Source organism: Ostrea edulis, chromosome 9 (assembly GCF_947568905.1).
Source record: "Ostrea edulis chromosome 9, xbOstEdul1.1, whole genome shotgun sequence".
In the NCBI taxonomy this organism is placed as follows: Eukaryota; Metazoa; Mollusca; class Bivalvia; order Ostreida; family Ostreidae; genus Ostrea; species Ostrea edulis.
In genome coordinates, this window is record NC_079172.1 from 22,525,985 (window position 1) to 22,545,967 (window position 19,983).

General features: G+C 37.2%; 1 protein-coding gene across 1 annotated transcript in view; it reads left to right on the plus strand.

Moving 5' to 3' along the window:
- The window catches only part of LOC125659644 (SH3 domain-binding protein 2-like), a 34,701-nt gene extending 15,519 nt beyond the window's left edge, over positions 1–19,182 (plus strand). Inside the window, exons 3-15 of the mRNA XM_048891383.2 lie at positions 33–119; positions 286–388; positions 1,120–1,240; positions 2,312–2,388; positions 2,706–2,854; positions 5,499–5,663; positions 10,694–10,785; positions 11,191–11,219; positions 15,406–15,484; positions 15,701–15,777; positions 16,481–16,544; positions 16,644–16,697; positions 16,963–19,182. Of these exons, the coding sequence (XP_048747340.2) occupies positions 33–119; positions 286–388; positions 1,120–1,240; positions 2,312–2,388; positions 2,706–2,854; positions 5,499–5,663; positions 10,694–10,785; positions 11,191–11,219; positions 15,406–15,484; positions 15,701–15,777; positions 16,481–16,544; positions 16,644–16,697; positions 16,963–17,106 (1,241 nt within the window). The 3' untranslated portion in view covers positions 17,107–19,182. The remainder of the gene's footprint in view (positions 1–32; positions 120–285; positions 389–1,119; positions 1,241–2,311; positions 2,389–2,705; positions 2,855–5,498; positions 5,664–10,693; positions 10,786–11,190; positions 11,220–15,405; positions 15,485–15,700; positions 15,778–16,480; positions 16,545–16,643; positions 16,698–16,962) is intronic.
- Positions 19,183–19,983: the final 801 nt, after the last annotated feature.

Here is a 19,983-nt window from a genome sequence, read left to right on the forward strand (position 1 = left end):
CGCCTCTTAATTTTTTTAATGTTCGCCCGCAGGTTGTCAAGATCTCTTACAGGAAGACTACCGGCATTGCGGATGGTTACGAAAACAGAGTTTCATCAACAGATTAGGAAAATTTCGTTGTAAGTCTCAGAAATCCAATTCATGAATAACACATGATACATTTCTTTACCACACATGAAGTTTATAAAACTGCAATTTGCGAGTCATCTAGCCAAAACGTTTCTCATTAGAAACCTATGGTTACAGAAGAACTTCCCTAGTTCTCAGATAATTTCTCTTTCACAGGGCCGCAGATTTACATGGTGATAAGTGATGGGTGTGTCTATTACTTTAAGAATGAATATAGCACACGGCCAGCTGGGAAGTTTACTCTTTACGGATACAGCTCGTAAGTCATGTTTATAAGTAATGTTTATAATTACAGCTCGTAAGTCATGTTTATAAGTAATGTTTATAATTACAGCGCGTAAGTAATGTTTATAAGTACAGCTCGTAAGTAATGTTTATAAGTGTAGCTCATAAGTCATGTTTAGAAGTACAGCTCGTAAGTCATGTTTATATGTACAGCTCGTAAGTCATGTTTATTGGTACAGCTCGTAAGTCATGTTTATAAGTACAGCTGGTAAGTAATATTTATATGCACAGCTCGTAAGTCATGTTTATAAGTAATAGCTATGAGTACAGCTTGTAAGTCATGTTTATAAGTACATCTCGTATGTCATGTTTATATGTACAGCTCATAAGTCATATTTATAAGTAATAGCTATGAGTACAGCTTGTAAGTAATGTTTATATGTATAGCTCGTAAGTCATGTTTATAAGTACAGCTCGTAAGTAATGTTTATAAGTAATGTTTATAAATACAGTAGTAAGTAATATTTATAAGTACAGTAGTAAATCATGTTTATAAGTACAGTAGTAAGTAATGTTTATAAGTACAGTAGTAAGTCATGTTTATAAGTACAGCTCGTAAGTCATGTTTATAAGTAATGTTTATAAGTACAGCTCGTAAGTAATATCTATATGTACAGCTCGTAAGTAATGTTCATAAGAACAGTAGTAAGTAATGTTTATGTGTGTATAACCTGTAAGTAAGATTTAATAATGGTGTTGTTTCAGTGTCACTCGGGCACAAGAGAAGGTATCCCCTAAAGTAGCCCCATTTGCCTTCAAAGTGGTCCACGCCTCGCCTGAATATAAGACTTACTTCTTTGCTGCAGGATCCGAGAAAGAAATGAAGGCAAGTCTTGAGGAAGTGCATAAAAATTATAAAGGGACAAATAAATCTAAATAGATTACGGAGTGCACTGGTAAAATAACAATATATTTTCTTATTTACCTGTCGTACTACAGAACTTAAACAATATGTCGCGGTAATCAGAGATGTATAGTTTTCGGTCTGTCCGTCTGTCTGTTCGGAAAAAATTCAACCTTGGCCATAACTTTTGAATGGATGGTGAAATGGCTTTCATATTTAACCTATGTACACACTGTGACACGACCTTTCTTTTGATACCAAAGTGTTTGATCTTGTGGCCTTGACATCGAGGTTTTACCTCCTTTTAGACTTTTTTAAAAAAACAACTGAAAATGTTGACTTTTTGACTATGGAGTTTGACCTACTTTTGAAAAACTTAAACTTTGGGGTCATTGCTTTTGAATGGTTTGCGATAGGGCTATCATATTTCACATATGTATTCCTTGTGACAAAACCTTTCACTTGATACCAATGTTTTTACCTAACAAATGACCTTGAACTTAGAGTTTTACCTACATTTCAAAACGTTTAACCTAGACCATCACTTTTGATGGTTAGTGAGAGGGCTTCCATATTCACATATGCATTTCTTGTGACAAGACCTTTCATTTGGTACCATAATTACATTGCTTCGGGGGCATCAGTGTTTCACAAACACATCTTGCCAATTTCTGGGAAACAGTAGGTAAATAGGTTTTAGGTTCAAGTGTAAGATAGCTAGCTATGTTAAAACTCTTTTGACATGCAGGAATTTGGCATAGGTACTCAACGTTATATATGTATATATATATATATATATATATATATATATATATATATATAAAACAAATATTGTCTTCCTGTATAGACAAACTATTCTTAGTTTGTGTACAGGAAAAATATTATATTATAGTTATATTTAAAACGTCGAGTGCTTGTGGAATTTGACAATCACTTGAAAAGCAAGATTTGAAATATTGCTGCTCTAACTCTTACTTTGATCGCTTGTACCCATCTGATAACCATTTGTTGTTTGATATGCAATATAACTAATAATCTTCCTGTTTTATCCAGGAATGGATGAGACATATTAAAAGTCAACTGGTTAAGGCTAATGGACAAAAGGCAGATAATTATTATTATATGTATAAGTAAGTAAATGGTATATATGTTTATAATATTACTTGTGAGTAAATATAGTTTCGATTGAAGGAAATTGAGACAATGTGGTTTGAATACAATGAGATGAAACTCATTCGCTATTATAGAATAAGTTTCATATGTGAAATTGTGAAAATAAGAATTGCGAGCTATTTCAGTTTGTGACATATGATAATAATAAATAATTAATAGTAAAAAAAAAAATGATAACAAAGTCAGCATGTTTTATGAAATTGACATGATAGATACTTTTTGCAATAACAATTCAAGGGTTGATGCTCTCGTTTTTTGTAACACACTGTAATAGGAGAGCGGAAAAAGAGGCGGTGGCTGCGGAGGAAGACGAGAAGTCCATGACGTATCAAGAAATTGAAACAGATATATATGGCGATACTAACACCTTCAAAGCCACGAGTGACTATGCCCTAAAGTTTAGACTCAAAGGAAAAGATGACGGTAAGGCAATAGTCAGCGACTTTAGAGGGGGCCGGAGTCAGGTCCTTCTTTTTGTGACGAAAATTTTTAAAAAGTTGTAGAACAACAACAAAAGTATAAGATTTGACATTATACATACGAACAAGTACAAAAAATAAACAAATCAATTATTTATTGTTATGTATTGATTTTATGTGTGAAGTATAGCTAGAATAACCCATAAAAGTAACATAAAACCCTTAAAACCCTAAAGTCCCCAGACACCCAGCTTATTGCCTCTCCCTTTAACAAATCTTGGATCCTCCACTATGAATGCTTATATCCAGGGGTGCGTGTTACAAAAGAACTTACGACTTACGACCAGCTTTACATACTGGAGTTTTCCAGTTTATTGTAAGATCATTCACTCCAAATGCAAAATATATATTCTTTTAAATGTTGGAAAATTAAGCCTCAGAAAAGTTGTACTTCATTCACTGAAAGTAATAATCGTGTAATACAATTTAAGACTTGCGACTTTGTCGTAAGTTGTTTTGTAAAATGGGCCCCAGGGCTTTATTTCGTCTGTGCGAGACGACGATTCGTTTAATTGAGGACACAGACTTCATCATTTGAAGGTTTTATTGAACGAATTTGGGCTCCAGAAGTTGTAAAATACGGGAAATGTCCAAATTGATAGTTACAACAATTATAGATATTAGATAATGCAACACTACCATGGAACAAAAGAGATACCTAACGAGAAAAGAGTTGTTCTATTAGATAATGCAACACTACCATGGAACAAAAGAGATACCTAACGAGAAAACAGTTGTTTTGTCTTCAGTGACTCCGTCTCTTTGTACCGTTGTCAATTGTCTCGTATCAGTCTTACAGAGTGATGTAGCGAAATCAATAGACTCACTTAAAATACTCGAAATCGGCAAGTATCTAAGCGCACTAGTGCTTTGGTTATTCTGGGGAAAGAAGGCATTCAAAAACGTATTTTTCACACTTGATTTTTTTCTGTTTTGACGAGTTTTCTATAAGAACAGCTGTACTTCACATCGTGGACGGGTGGAAGCAATTACATGTAAGAGCCTCATTGAGTTCTTGTTTATGTCGAGCAGTGTTTGTTTTACTTTAACGTTATCATAGTTTTGAATACTTAAAAAACACACCAAAAAACCAAAAAACAACCCAACAACTTAAAAGCCAAATGTACATCAATCTAAAAATGTGCAAAATTCGTATCGAGTGAGGATTTTAATATGAAGACATGTAGCAGCATTTTTATAAGTGTTTGTGGGAGGAGGGGGGGTTACATCATATTGGTCTAAAACATGACAAACTAATAAAAACACCCTTTTGTCCAGCTTTCAAAATCTTTAATGGTGGGTTGGGGTCCTTCTGCACTACATGAATGCAATTATTCTTCAATTCAAGTTTACATTCTTACCGTGCAATACTACAGAAAGAAAACAAAAGGGGGGGGGGGGGGGCAGCCATCCAATGCATCTTACTGTGCACTGTAAATAACTAATTTTACGTGTGAAATAACGGACGATGAATGTTGTCAAAAAGGGGACAGCCCCTTTCCCCACTTTAAACTTCTCACGTGGCTTGTACCTCACACACTGAAGTGTAATCGAAGCGTAACGGAATCATCCGAATATTGCCGATTGCCTACCCCTTCCAACATTCTTGATTCTACGTGTGTGGTGTATATATCTGCTTGTAATCTCCGTTGAGATTCGCCTCGGCTGAATATTTGGACTGATGCCTTCACCGAATCTCGGAGCAGTCCTTCATAATTCATGTCTGGAAATTTACTTCCAGCTTCGGCCGGTTCTAGCAATTAATGTGCACTTAAGTGACACTGCTGTTCACTTCATATAAGTGATTTGACTGTTAAACTGACTCTCTATCACTATTAATTTTGTATTGCTTACCGTGTAGGCATGAAAATCCCCAAATGAAAACAGTCACTAAATTTTCCGTTCAAATGAAGACTTCCATGGTACAATATTTTATCTCTTGAAATTGAAGAGTTCCTATAGTCTGTTTTATCAAATTACTGATACATAGTCCTAATTGTACATCACTAATTTAAAAAACAAACTATAGGAACTCTTCAGTTTCGGGAGATACAATATTGCGCCATGAAAATCTTCATTTGAACGGAAAATTGAATGATAGTTTGTTTTATGGAATTTACATACTTAGACGGTAAGTAATGCAGCATTAATAGTGATACCGAGTCAGTTTAACAGTCAAATCACTGATATGAAGTGAACAGCCGTGTCACCTAAGTGCACATTAATTCCTAGAACCGGCTGAAGCTGAAAGTAAATTTCCAGACATGAATTATGAATTACTGCTCCGATATTCGGTGAAGATATCAGTCCAAATATTCAGCCGAGATTAACCTGATCCCTCTTTCCACTAATGAAAGGAGTGAACATTAAACGTCTGGCTATTAAAGATACAGAAAAATGAATCATGTGTTCTCCATCGTGTTCCAATACAATAATTATGACTTGGCATTAAGAGAATATTTACCACTTCTTCATAAAAATTAAACATTATATATCACGTCCGAACATCAAAGGCTCGAATATATTTTGTGCTTCTGAGTATTGAAATGCAGAGTTTTAAAATTATTTTTTCGTATATCATAATGTAGCATCGGATGACGAGGATATATCGATTCCCGCCCCGCCCCCACGGAGGGGACTGGCAAAGGATGCTTACAAAGAAAGACCCCCAGCTCCTCTACCAGGTCAGGAGGACAGACCATCAGTCCCTCCTCGACAGACCAAAGGAGATACTTCATCGAAACCAGCGAGAGGTATGGAAATGAAACCAGCTGGGGATCCAATATTGTATGTGTATATATATATATATATATATATATATATATATAATGAAAATACACACCCTAAATATTCAAGGAATTGAACATTCAAAAATACAAGGGGTAGGGTTGTTACCGGAAGTCTTGTACACGAGCACCTGTGTTTTCAAATTGTTGGTGAATAATGCAGTACAGGTTAAGTAGTGTGATAGATTTGTATACAATTTAAAACAGAAAATCTACAGATTTTTGTTTGTTATGGGGACAACTGTATCAAAACAATGGAAATTTGTATCATTGTCCAAATTTATTGCGCTATCCTTGTTGATTGTTTTAAATTAATCCTGATAAAGAATTCTATATTTGAGTTCATACAAGGAATTAACTCGTATCTTTTATCAGGCAGGTGTGCAAACATATATTCTTTCAATAATGTCCTTAATATTTTGGTTTACTAGAAACAATGGCAGGCCAGAAAGAGCCATGCAATATATATTTAGAGTCAGTGTATTGCGTACAAAATTTAGGAAAATCTTTTCATATAACCTTAATTTATCCCGTGGCATTGCCTTATCATATAGAGAATTCTAAGTTGCATAACTCCGTAAGGGCAAAACTGTCAAAAAGCTTTCTTCCTCTGCCTAATCCAAGTACTATGTATAAAATTTACAAAAATCTTTCCGAGGAAGTTTATGTTATGCGTGCCATAGAATGTGCTGACGGACAGACAGAGTGATTACTATATGGTACCCGCTGACAGACAGACAGAGTGATTACTATATAGTACCCGCTGACAGACAGACAGAGTGATTACTACATAGTACCCACTGACAGACAGACAGGGTGATTACTATATAGTACCCACTGACAGACAGACAGAGTGATTACTATATAGTTCCCACTGACAGACAGACAGGGTGATTACTATATAGTACCCGCTGACAGACAGACAGAGTAATTACTATATGGTACCCACTGACAGACAGACAGAGTGATTACTATATAGTACCCGCTGACAGACAGACAGACAGACAGACAGACAGACAGACAGACAGAGTGATTACTATATAGTATCCGCTGACAGACAGACAGAGTGATTACTATATAGTACCCACTGACAGACAGACAGAGTGATTACTATATAGTACCCACTGACAGACAGACAGAGTGATTACTATATAGTACCCACTGACAGACAGAGTGATTACTATATAGTACCCGCTGACAGACAGACAGAGTGATTACTATATAGTACCCACTGACAGACAGAGTGATTACTATATAGTACCCACTGACAGACAGAGTGATTACTATATGGTACCCAATGACAGACAGATAGAGTGATTACTATATAGTACCCACTGACAGACAGAGTGATTACTATATAGTACCCGCTGACAGACAGACAGAGTGATTACTATATAGTACCCACTGACAGACAGAGTGATTACTATATAGTACCCGCTGACAGACAGAGTGATTACTATATAGTACCCGCTGACAGACAGACAGAGTGATTACTATATAGTACCCACTGACAGACAGACAGGGTGATTACTATATAGTACCCACTGACAGACAGACAGAGTGATTACTATATAGTACCCGCTGACAGACAGACAGAGTGATTACTATATGGTACCCGCTGACAGACAGACAGAGTGATTACTATATAGTACCCACTGACAGACAGACAGGGTGATTACTATATAGTATCCGCTGACAGACAGACAGAGTGATTACTATATAGTACCCACTGACAGACAGACAGAGTGATTACTATATGGTACCCGCTGACAGACAGACAGAGTGATTACTATATGGTATCCGCTGACAGACAGACAGAGTGATTACTATATAGTACCCACTGACAGACAGACAGAGTGATTACTATATAGTACCCACTGACAGACAGACAGGGTGATTACTATAGGACACCTGCTTTATTTTAGGGTTTTCGCTATTTCATCAAATTTATTTAAACTCTTTGCATGATAGAAATACATGTATATATCATTCCGGGAATTTCTATTCATAGGGTGAATAAAAAAATTGGTAAACTATTTGATACTGAAAAAAGTTTATATTTTCTATAAATGATTATTTATATAGTACATGTATATATATCAAAAAATGTTGCCAAGGCCAGTAACTCTTATGCTGGTATTTCTTTATTGTATGTCTATTATTATTTCCCTGATATTCACTATTACTTTAACTACATTTATAAAATAACAGTTTTTTGAAAGTGTTGAAATTAGATTTTTGTCATTAAAACCAGTTCTATGCATATTTATCATGCTGTATGTATCATCGTCAACTTCCCAAATTTATGTAGCAATATTCCATTATCCTCTGCATATGGTGTTATATCTCTCAACTGATTCGATACACAAGAGCTTGTTTTGTATGGTCAGTTTTTAAATTGAAGCAAGCTACTGACAAACAAGTTGATGGTTTCAACAGTCTCGATTAAAGTCAGCATTTTGCAAATTCTATGGTCGTTGTAACGATCTAGTTTGCCAATACAACCTATGATTTGGTCAAATGCTGTCTGGCGTGTTTCATACCGATTGTTAGACCGTTCTTGGCACATTGATTTTGATTACGGATAACTCCATTTACCTGATCAGGATATAGGGCTCACGGCGGATGTGACCGGTCGAGTGGTTCGTTATCTTCACCTTTCATGATGAACATGTGTAATTTTTTTTAATGTTGACGCATACTTCTGTTTATCTATGTCTGACATTTTTAAAAACATGGCAATATATGTCATTTAATTATTGTTGTTTTTTTTTTATCTATTTTGAACCATTGATATTCATATGTTACATGCGGGTGGTGTTACCTTAAATTAAATAATAACTATGTTTAATCAAGGCACATAGCATCGTTTTTTCAATTTGTATTTTTCTTCTTCAAAATGCGGCAGTCAGAGAAGTTGATACAATTGTCTGAAAATATTTGACAATCAAATATAAAAGCAATAATAATTTTAGAAAAACCAAATCTTTAAATCGTAATCGGTGCAGGGGAAACGGACAAGAGCGTGTTCTTTCCATTCATCGGTTCAACCTTATGCATCCACTACCACTCACTACTACGTAGTAAAGTATTAGAAAGAGAGGCAACCGGCCTGTAGAAAAATCTAGGGTTTACGGCGGACGGGGCTGGTCATTCATTCATACCGGCCTGTAGAAAAATCTAGGGTTTATGGGGGACGGGACTTGTCATTCATTCACACCGGCCTGTAGATAAATCTAGGGTTTATGGGGGACGGGACTTGTCATTCATTCATACCGGCCTGTAGAAAAATCTAGGGTTTATGGGGGACGGGACTTGTCATTCATTCACACCGGCCTGTAGATAAATCTAGGGTTTATGGGGGACGGGACTGGTCATTCATTCATACCGGCCTGTAGAAAAATCTAGGGTTTATGGGGGACGGGACTTGTCATTTATTCACACCGGCCTGTAGATAAATCTAGGGTTTATGGGGGACGGGGCTGGTCATTCATTCATACCGGACTGTAGAAAAATCTAGGGTTTATGGGGGACGGGGCTGGTCATTCATTCATACCGGCCTGTAGAAAAATTTAGGGTTTATGGGGGACGGGGCTGGTCATTCATTCATACCGGCCTGTAGATAAAATCTAGGGTTTATGGGGGACAGGGCTGGTCATTCATTCACACCGGCCTGTAGATAAATCTAGGGTTTGATCATTCATTCATACTTTACTTCCCTCATGTGAGGATTATGTAATCATATTCAAATGTACATGAAATGCAAACAGTTATGAATACATCGAAATATACAGAGCAGAACTACGCTAAATCATGTCATTCAAATGTCAGTGAAAAACATAACGAAGGAAGGAAAACAAAACATTTATCATATATTACTGACACTCTCTAGCAGATCTGAGAGCCCGGTTGTGGCAAGTACAGTTGTAGCTACTTTCTTATATAGCAAAATTAGTCAAATAATTGAAGAGATCTTATGTCTGTTTCTGGAATCCATGTAAAAGAATTGCAAGTTTGCTTTATTCTCGATTTTGTAATTTTTATAGGATTTATGATCATTATCACTGTTCGTTATCTTTATCTTTTTCAGCAAGCAATTAAATTGACACGTGATTTGGGAACTATTTTTTCAAGCGTTAATCGAAATGTAAATGAGGCTTGCGTCTACCGATCTCTAGTGAGAGAATGACGTATATTTCTATGTAATACTCTAATACTCATAGAATACATGTACTTTTTTTTTTTATTCTTGTACATTGTTTATAGAGTTAACAGTGAAGTGAGAGTTGACTCTCAGGCCCTTAAGGCCTTTGATTTTATTTTTGTTGTTCTATCCTTCATGATAGAAGTAACTTAAGCATTTCTTATACCGGTATTTTGCAGGCGTTTACGTCATGTCATTGCTTTTATGGAGAAATAAATGCATTGAAACGATTTGGGTTTACTACTGATACGACACTTATTCTGCGTTTCACTTCAACTTGCTTTTCTGGCGACCCGTAGTACACGCTATTACGTTTACCGATTGTGCCATTGGGGAATGAGTTTATCACCGGTAAAAAATATTTTAAAAACCCACAAAGACGTTGCAGACTGGCAATTAGGGGAGGGGTATCGTAAAAGCTGTCTCGCGATCAACATCAACATTGATTGTTAAGTGTTTACGTATAATTGTTTTTAATAAATCTTATGTGATAGACTTGGATCTCTAAAAACAAATCGCAGATTTAAGTTTGAATTTTATTTTATTTGAGCAGACAAAATTTGAGTAAAATCTCAGACTTAAGTCCAAGTTTCCACTTTAGTTTTTTTTTCTTTCGAGAAATTCAGACCAGAGAAATCAGATCATTCAATTCGTTCCTGCACTTACGGAATCTCCTGATTTTTTTCCGAACAGAAACCAAGACAAGGCGAGATAGTTATTTCGGAGATATGTTGAGTGTTTTATGACTAAATATTGTGAATGTAAGTTGTGGAATATACATTTTGTTCGACAGATACTGGACAGAGAAATGGACAAAGGACAGAAACTGGACAGAGGAATGGACAAAGGCGAAGGGAATCTGAGGAAGCGGTCGCTAGAGTTCATGTAAATATAGTTTTTTTCTTCTATTTTGAATTTATTTTCAACATTGTATTAATGTCACCACTCATTAAAAGAACGAGATAACGCGGCTACAGTTGATTTGACTGTGATTTTGTCTTGAAGTTAAGCATTAAAACTTATATAAAGTCAGACGGTTACTCAGTTTACCTGATCAAAATAAGAGACTCACGGCGGATGTGACTGGTGAACAGGAAATGCTTACTCCTCCTGGGCACCTGATCCTACCTCTAGTGTTTCTAAGGGTCTTTGTTTGCCCTGCTCTAAATTTAGCATTCTTTTAAAGATTTACGAGATTGTTCACTGTTCGTTGTTTTCATCTTTTCACTATGAAATGCAATATAACTTTCTGTTTATTAGCAAATACATATATTGTCAATTGTTTTACAGAAAGAGTTAACAGAGTCACTCTCAAGCAGGTATGCAAAACTTATACAATGTTTCAATTCTTATATTTAAAAAACTTAACAATTTCATAATAATGTTTAAGATCTGATGTCCATTTACTTTTCATGATTCATTATTGGTCGATTGGGATATCAAATATTGTATACGTTTAACTCATAGGCGCTCGGGTCAAAGGTCTATATAGCTATTGAGAAAATTCGAACTGTGGTTGTGACTTTTTTTCACGGGATGGTGCGGGTGTTTAGTTTTCTGTAATATATTCTGCAATTCTAGGGTTGCTATTGGATTCTAGGGTTAATATTGGGATCTAGGGTTGATATTGGGTTCTTGGGTTGATATTGGGATCCAGGGTTGACATTGGGTTCTAGGGTTGATATTGGGTTCTAGGGTTGCTATTGGGTTGTAAGATTGATATTGGGTTCTAGGGTTTATATTGTTTATAAGATTGATATTGGGTTCTAGGGTTGATGAGGAGTTCTAGGATTGATATTAGGTTCTAGGGTTGATATTAGGTTCTAGGGTTGATATTGGGTTCTAGGGTTTGAGTTCTAGGTTTGATATTGGGTTCTAGGGTTGATGAGTTCCAGGGTTGATATTGGGTTCTAGGGTTGATGTGTTCTAGGGTTGATATTGGGTTCTAGGGTTGATGACTTTTAGGGTTGATATTGGGTTCTAGGGTTGATATAGGGTTCTAGGATTGATATTGGGTTCTAGAGTTGATGAGGAGTTTTAGGGTTGTTATTGAGTTCTAGGGTTGAGGAGTTCTAGGGTTGATATTGGGTTCTAGGGTTGATGTGTTCTAGGGTTGATATTGGGTTCTAGGGTTGATGAGGATTCTATGGTTATTATTGGGTTCTAGGGTTGATATTGGGTTCTGGGGTTGATGAGGATTCTAGGGTTGTTATTGGGTTCTAGGGTTGTTATTTGGTTCTAGGGTTGATGAGGATTCTAGGGTTATTATTGGGTTCTAGGGTTGTTATTGGGTTCTAGGGTTGTTATTGGGTTCTAGGGTTGATGAGGATTCTAGGGTTGTTATTGGGTTCTAGGGTTGATATTGGGTTCTAGGGTTGATGTGTTCTAGGGTTGTTATTGGGTTCTAGGGTTGATGAGGATTCTAGGGTTGTTATTGGGTTCTAGGGTTGATATTGGGTTCTAGGGTTGATGTGTTCTAGGGTTGTTATTGGATTCTAGGGTTGCTATTGGGTTCTAGGGTTTATGAGTTCTAGGGTTGCTATTGGGTTCTAGGGTTTATGAGTTCTAGTGTTGCTATTGGGTTCTAGGGTTTATGAGTTCTAGGATTGATATTGGGTTCTAGGATTGATGAGTTCTAGGATTGATAAGGGATAAGATGTATAGGTATACAACACATTACTTTCTCTGTACCAGACACGTACAGTGTAACATAATATTAAAAATGATTACATGAACATCTGTCTTGTTCGTTTCCTTGTATGTTTTACTTGCAACTTGTCATCTTTTTAGCTCATCTGAGCTGAAAGCTCAAGTGAGCTTTTCTGATCTCCTGTAGTCCGTCGTCTGTCCCTCTGTCTGTAAACTTTTATATGTTCAACTTCTTCTCCAGAACCACTGGAGCAATTTCAACCATACTTGGCGGAAAGCATCATTGGGTGAAGTGCTTTCAAGTTTATTCCAATAAAGGGTCATGCCCCCTTCAAAGGGGAGACAATCACAAAAATAGGTGGGGCCATTTAAATATCTTCTCAAGAACCACTAGGCCAGAAGAGCTGACATTTACATGAAAGCTTCCTGACATAGTGGAGATTCCAGTTTGTTAAATTCATGACCCCCGGGGATAGAATTGAGCCACAATAGAAGATCAAAATTTGCATAAAAATATATAGAGATTTTTTTTAAATCTTCTTAAGAACCACTGGGCCAGAAGATCTGAAATTTACATGAAAACTTCCTAACATAGTGCAGATTTAAGTTTGTTAAAATAATGACCCCTGGGGTAGGATGGGGCCACAATAGGGGATCAAAGTTTTATATACAAATATATAGGAAAAATCTGTCAAAAATCTTCTTTTCATGAATCACTGGGCTAGGAAAGTACTTGTACAAATTTACATGAAAGCTTCCTGACATAGTGCAGATTCAAGTTTGTAAAAATCATGGCCCTCAGGGTACAATGGGGGCCACAATAAGGGATCATAGTTTTACATACAAATATATAGGAAAAATCATTAAAAATCTTCTGATGAATCAATGAGCCAGAAAACTTTACATGAAATCCTTCTGATATAGTGCAGATTCAAGTTTGTTAAAATCATGCCCCCTTCCCGGGACAGGAGGGGGGGGGGGGTGGTTGTTGTTATTAGGATGAGGCCCCAATTCTATATATAGATATAAAGAGAAAATCTTTAAAAATCTTCTCAAGAACCATTGGGCCAAAGAAGTTTACATTTACATGAAGCTTCCTTATATAGGGCAGATTCACGTTTGTAAAAATCATGACCACAGGGGGTAGGTTTGGGCCACAATAGGGATCAAAGTTTTACATGCAAATATACTACTCAAAATTTGATAAGGATCACTAGGTTATATGTGTGTAATTTACCACTAACATAACAAAAGACATCAATTTTACTCAGAAACGTGTTTACTCAGGTTATGAATGAAAACTCATGAACGGCATGAACTTTTATCAATACGGAATGCTTGAAATCTGATAACAACACCAAAAGGCATTTCATTACAAAAAGTTAACAGCAAACCAGAGAAAGAATTACACAGTTTTTGGGGATATTCCATCATTACACTTAGTCGATGAAGTGTCAATACCGGGTATGGCCTCCCCTTGCATCAATGACGGCTTGACAACGTCGAGCCATCCTGTCAATAAGCACCCGGATGTTTCCAATGGGAAGGTTGTTCCACTCTTCCACGAGGGCGTTTCCGAGCTCTGCCAAAGTCGTGGGTTGTGCTCCACGGCGTGAAAGGGCAACCTGCAGCATGTTCCATACATGCTCAATCGGGTTCAAGTCCGGCAAGAGCGCTGGCCGGTCCATACGGACAATTGTCTCCTGCTGAAGGTACTGCTCCACCACCCTGGCGCGATGAGGACGGGCGTTATCATCCACCAGGATGAACTCAGGGCCAACAGCACCAGCGTAGGGTCTGACGTAAACATCGAGGATCTCATCCCGGTACCACACCCCGTCATTGTTCCTCTCTCCAGGACATGAAGATCTGTTCTTCCATCCCTGCTGATTCCACCCCAGACCATGATAGAACCACCACCATAACGGTCATGTTCACTGATGTTGGCATCATGGAAACGTTCACGTTGTCGTCGCCACACTCGGTGCCTCCTGTCTGTAAAGTCCAAACAATACTTGGACTCATCGGTGAACAGAACTTGAACCCAATCGTTCTGTGTCCAAGTGACATGATCTTCAGCCCAGTCCAATCGCTCCCGCCGGTGTCGAACAGTCAGAAGGACTCGAACACATGCCCTTCTCGAGTTGAGACCTGCATTGTGAAGCCGATTCCGTATCGTCTGAGTGGACACATTCACCCCCGAGGCGTTCAGGAGGTAGTTACGTAGGCTGGTTGCTGTCCGGAAGGGATGGCGTCGTGCCTGAAGAGCCACAAAATGGTCTTGACGTTGGGTTGTCGACCTCTGACGACAACCCCCATGTCGGTGTGCTGCTGTACCAAAAGTTTGCTGTCGGTTCCAGGCCCTGTTTACAACGCTCTTGCTGACGTTTAATGCATTTGCAACGTCACGCTGTGAATAGCCAGCGTCAAGCATTCCAATATATCTGCCCAGTTGTTCTGTCGTCAGGCGACGCCTTACACGTTGAGGGGGCATTGTGTTGATAAACGTAGTGTAAACACTCAAGTGAGTTTGAAATTTTAGAAAGAATCAGACACCGATGCCTGAGTGAAAATCGTGCAATGGTAGCAAAAGCATAAACTGTGATGAGAAACGCATTTCCCATGGCATGAAATGCACGTGCAAGTTTGTTGAAGACGTTTTTGATTTCACTTGGACACAATATTGCCAGTTATGCAGTTATTAAGTTTTTTAAACAGAAAAAATATCTATGATCCTTATCAAATTTTGAGTAGTATATATAGGGAAAATCTTTAGATATGGGTCAAGGTGTCTCATTTGAGCGATGTGTCCCATGGGCCCCTTATTAAGATTAAATACTGTTTTTCTTTTGTCAGTCATTCAAGAGGTAAAAGGGGCAAGGAAAACAGTCCATTTTCCGGCAGAAATGCAAACATCGCAGTAGAACCAGAAGAGGTCGAAAATATTTTGTTTCTCTCTTAATTTTAAATCTACTCAGTTTAATAAAAATTCATTCTACATATGTAACTACTTCTTTTCTTAATATCAGGCATAATGGAAACATGTTTAGAAATTTGTACCTATTCGTTCCAATCATACGACATGCCGTATTTTATTTGATATCATGTGAAATACCTCGTGCAGACTGTTGATTAAAGTTTGTATGTACAGGACGAGGAGGAAGAGGATAACGAAGACTACTGGAAGAATATTTACTATGAAGGCGAGGAGAAAGAGCGAGCGCAGGAGTACGTAACTCTTCATTTGATATCAAACCGCCAAATATTGCTTTATTGCTTGGCTTCATTCTATATAATTCTGTCATCTATATATATAGTTTTATGTAAATCATTCAAGCATTGCTTAACCTTATAGTTATATTTTAAAATACAATACGGATCCAGAAAGGAATGGGATGCTCCCACCTCCATAAGATATGTCAAAAGTACATTCTTTTACTAAGATTTATGCAGTCTCAGCTTTAAAATACCACTACATGTATTAGAAGCTAGTGTAGGTTAGGCGAAAAAAATTGCAAGGAGTGGACTCCTTTGAATTTTATTTTTTTTCTCGGACTTAAATAATACTCTGTCATTGGATAAAACACGTCACGTGGTTACGGCTATATTTCTCAAGACGGTGACCAGCAAAATTTAGATGGCAACATGGTGTGTGGAACTTGTTTTCATTGTTGAATTTGAAATTTCGGCTCGCCTTCTTTTTACTTAATAACACGACATGTTTCTGTAGACAGTCAGGAACAATTCTAACGAGTCTGAACTATTCTACAGGTATAAAATGCCCATCAAAGACATGCAGGGTTTGGTAGTTCAAAATCTTTGCATATAGATTTATTATAATATTCAATATCACCCAGATTATTTCTGTACGACAATGTAATATTATAATCATCAAATTCCTCACATGTTGTTGACATTTTATATTGACCAGAATAATAAGGAACATTGGTGAAGATGGGGTATACCTAGTTCGAACAGGCGCTGATGGTGGACAGGTTCGTAAGAATTTCTTTTTCGTATACGTAAATATTGAATTTATGAAATTACATTGTAGATAAATCACAACTTGATTTTTTGTTGTCGCTTTTGAACAGGTGCTAGTAGTGTATGCAGAAAACATGCCCAAGAAATATAAAATTACAAATGAGGTCAGTACGCATTTTAATGAGGTCAGTATGTATATTTTTCAGTCTGGTTTCTTTATGGGCTTGCCTGTAAGTACTACTGATGTAAACAAGAGTCACTTGTAGTACAAATGAATCAGGAACCATTAAAAGTCAGTTCTGGTTACACTGTGTCACAATTATTCATATTTTGAAAGCATAATTATGAGAACATGTTAAGAAAACATTAAAGATTAGAGATTTTGTCTTTCTATTTGCTGGACAATATAAATTCGTTTAACTGTTTCAGAACGGCGAATATTATCTAAAGAAGGAGGGCCCGCATTGTGATTCGGTGGAGATGTTGATGTACACCTATTACAGCACTGAGCTTCCAACAGCAAAATCTTGTTTAGAGACGCCTTTCAAACTCCACTCAAAATACAAAGGATAGCTGTCCCATATTTGTTGTTAGTAAAGCACACCTACTGATAGATATGTACTTATTTTCAAATGTACACACTGCATTCCAATTTAGGAACTTGTAAGTGAGAGAAATAATTGATAGATGAACTTTGTTAATTCAATGCATGTTTTACGTTGTATATATGAACCATTACCCAAATATTTGATTTGTTTCAAAACACGTTGCTGATTTTTACCAAAGGAGTGGGGATAGTTTGAAATTCGATTAACCAAATGTCCTTGATTTCTTTTCCTTTGTATGCCCCCTGTAATTGAAGAATCTAACTCAACTTCTCTCTGCTATTTCGTCTGTCTGTCTTCAAATACTTTAACCTTAGCAATAACGTATATTTCCTGTGCAGGACCTTTCTTTTGGTTAGTGACCTTTACTTTAGGGTTTGACCTATTGAAAAAATTAACCATGGGCATAAAATTTTAATGGTTGGTGATGGGGCTTTCATATTTCACATGTGTATTCCATTTGACAAGATCTTTCTTTAGGTAGCAATTCTTTTTACCTTAAGACTTTGACCTCGGTCATACTTGAGCATCAGTAATTCATAGACGTATCTTGTTTAATTTTTTTGTTAATTTCGTACTCATACACTGGAAATGAAATAAGTTTTTAAAAAAATTCATGGTAGAAAAATATGTAAACATATTGTCCACGCAAGTTCCTGAGAATCAAGACCCCCTATACCATGTTCAATTATGTGCCATTTTCCACGATTTCGCCCCTACCTAATTCCCTGTGGAGTTTTGACAACTGCGTCAGTATGCTTACTAAAGAAGAAAAAATATTTAAACTACTGGGGGAACTTTACCTATCTTCTTCAACATGAAATCACCCTCTTATAAATCAGTGATTTTCATAACGAGCATTAGCTGCAGAACTGTATCACTCCGGTATACCTCTTCCTGAGAGCTACAGTTGTGCAGCTAGTCACATGCACACCTTCAAGCACAGAAAACGAATGATTAATTCCCTCGCCATTGAAGGATAATTATACTATGTATATTTTTATAATAATTGTAAAATACGAAATTATTCGCCCTTTTTGCAATCACATTATTATAAACCATATTTAACTTAGGTGCATACATGTGCATGTTGCCAAAGTAAGAACAAGTATCACAAAGGAGAATGGATACAGATTGCCTCTTTACTTGGACCCATTCTCTACCCAGAGTTCCATGCGCTACTCTACCGCTGCAGAGCCAAGCTGTACTTTTAGAGAAATTCTCAAAAGGACATAAGGCCTAGACATGTTTTCACTTCGAAGAAGTCCGTTCACTGTTAGGTTTTTTAAAGCAAATATAAAGTTTATATATAACAACACATCTTTTAATTTGTACACAGATGCATGTGTCGTGTGTAAAATGTCATTAACGACCTTCCTTAATACTGGAAACGGACAGTGTTATATGATGAGTTGTCTATTTCTATTTCACCCAGTCTCTGTAAGCTTTGTGTTTTGTTTCACAATAAAACCGCCACTGCCCCCCCCCCCCCCCCTTCCTCCGCCGCCAGAGAAAACGAAGACGCTGTTCTGATAGGGGCTCTTCATGATATAGAACTTGTCAAGGCTGGTGTTGTTGTAGAACTTATCTGGTATCCAGTAGGTTGAACTAGCAGTTGCCGTTCTGTCCATGCGTGTCCGGCGTCAGCTGTGAATTTTTAAATATTCCATTGAGAAAAAATGTTGATATAAGCATTGAATAGTTTATTGTTGTTTTTATATGCATTTTTCAAATAACACGAAAAGCTGTTCAGACAAATTATTCTACGCGCATTATTCAATTTGTTTGCATACCGTTTAATGTTATTAGCATAATAGATGTAAAAATAATTGTTTTCTGGTCATCCATATATTAATTGGTATAAATCACTTCTAGTTAAAACATTTTTTTGTAATTGTAAGCTTTTTAAAGTTGAGATATATACATGTATCAATTATATGCTGTTTTGAGTAACTCGCATGGCTATTAGTAGATGTTGTGTGTGTTGTATTCCGTTCTTTTCAATTACTTGATATCGGTCAATAAATTTCCAACAGTGTCAAAATTGTTCTTTTAATTGAGCTATATAGCAGAACTATGATAACAAAATTGACGCTTTTGATAATGCATTGCATTACAAAACAACTATATGCACCTAATTATACCTGGTCAAGATAGGGTCACAACGACCGGTCGACAGGGGATGCTTACTCCTAGGCACCTGATCCTACCTGGAGTATGTCCAGAGGTCTGTTTTTGCCCAACTCTTAATTTTGTATTCCTTATATGAACTATGAGATTGATCACTGTTCGTTATCTTCACCTTATCGTATTACGGCAGAGTTTTTAGCCTAGGTCACGCAAGCCGTTTGACTCCCCACTCTCGTAGATCACTGGGCTACAGAATTTTATGCCAGGTCAATGTCGATCTTGATGATACATTGTATTAAACAACAATTATGCAGTGGCGGTTATGATTGATTGATTGTATCTTGTTTAATTTTCCACTCATGGAGACGTCACCCATACCGGTGAAGGACTTCAAATTTAAGCCTATGCTCGGCGCTTACGGCCATTGAGCAGTGTGGTTCTTTAGCGTGCCATACCTACTGTGACATGAGACATCCGTTTTAAGGTAATCTCCGAGGACCCGGGATATTCACACCTGATGCCGAGCGTTTGGCGATGGAACTGTCACTACCTGTTTTTACGACTTGGGTCTGTCGCGGCCGGGATTCGAACCCTGACCTTCCGGATGCGGCGACGACCGTGGCGGATCTGAAGAAGGGGGACAGGGATTCCCTTTAAAACAAAACAATTTATTTTGTGTCATTTAGGGGTCTTTAATTCCCCTTTTTGGGTGGAA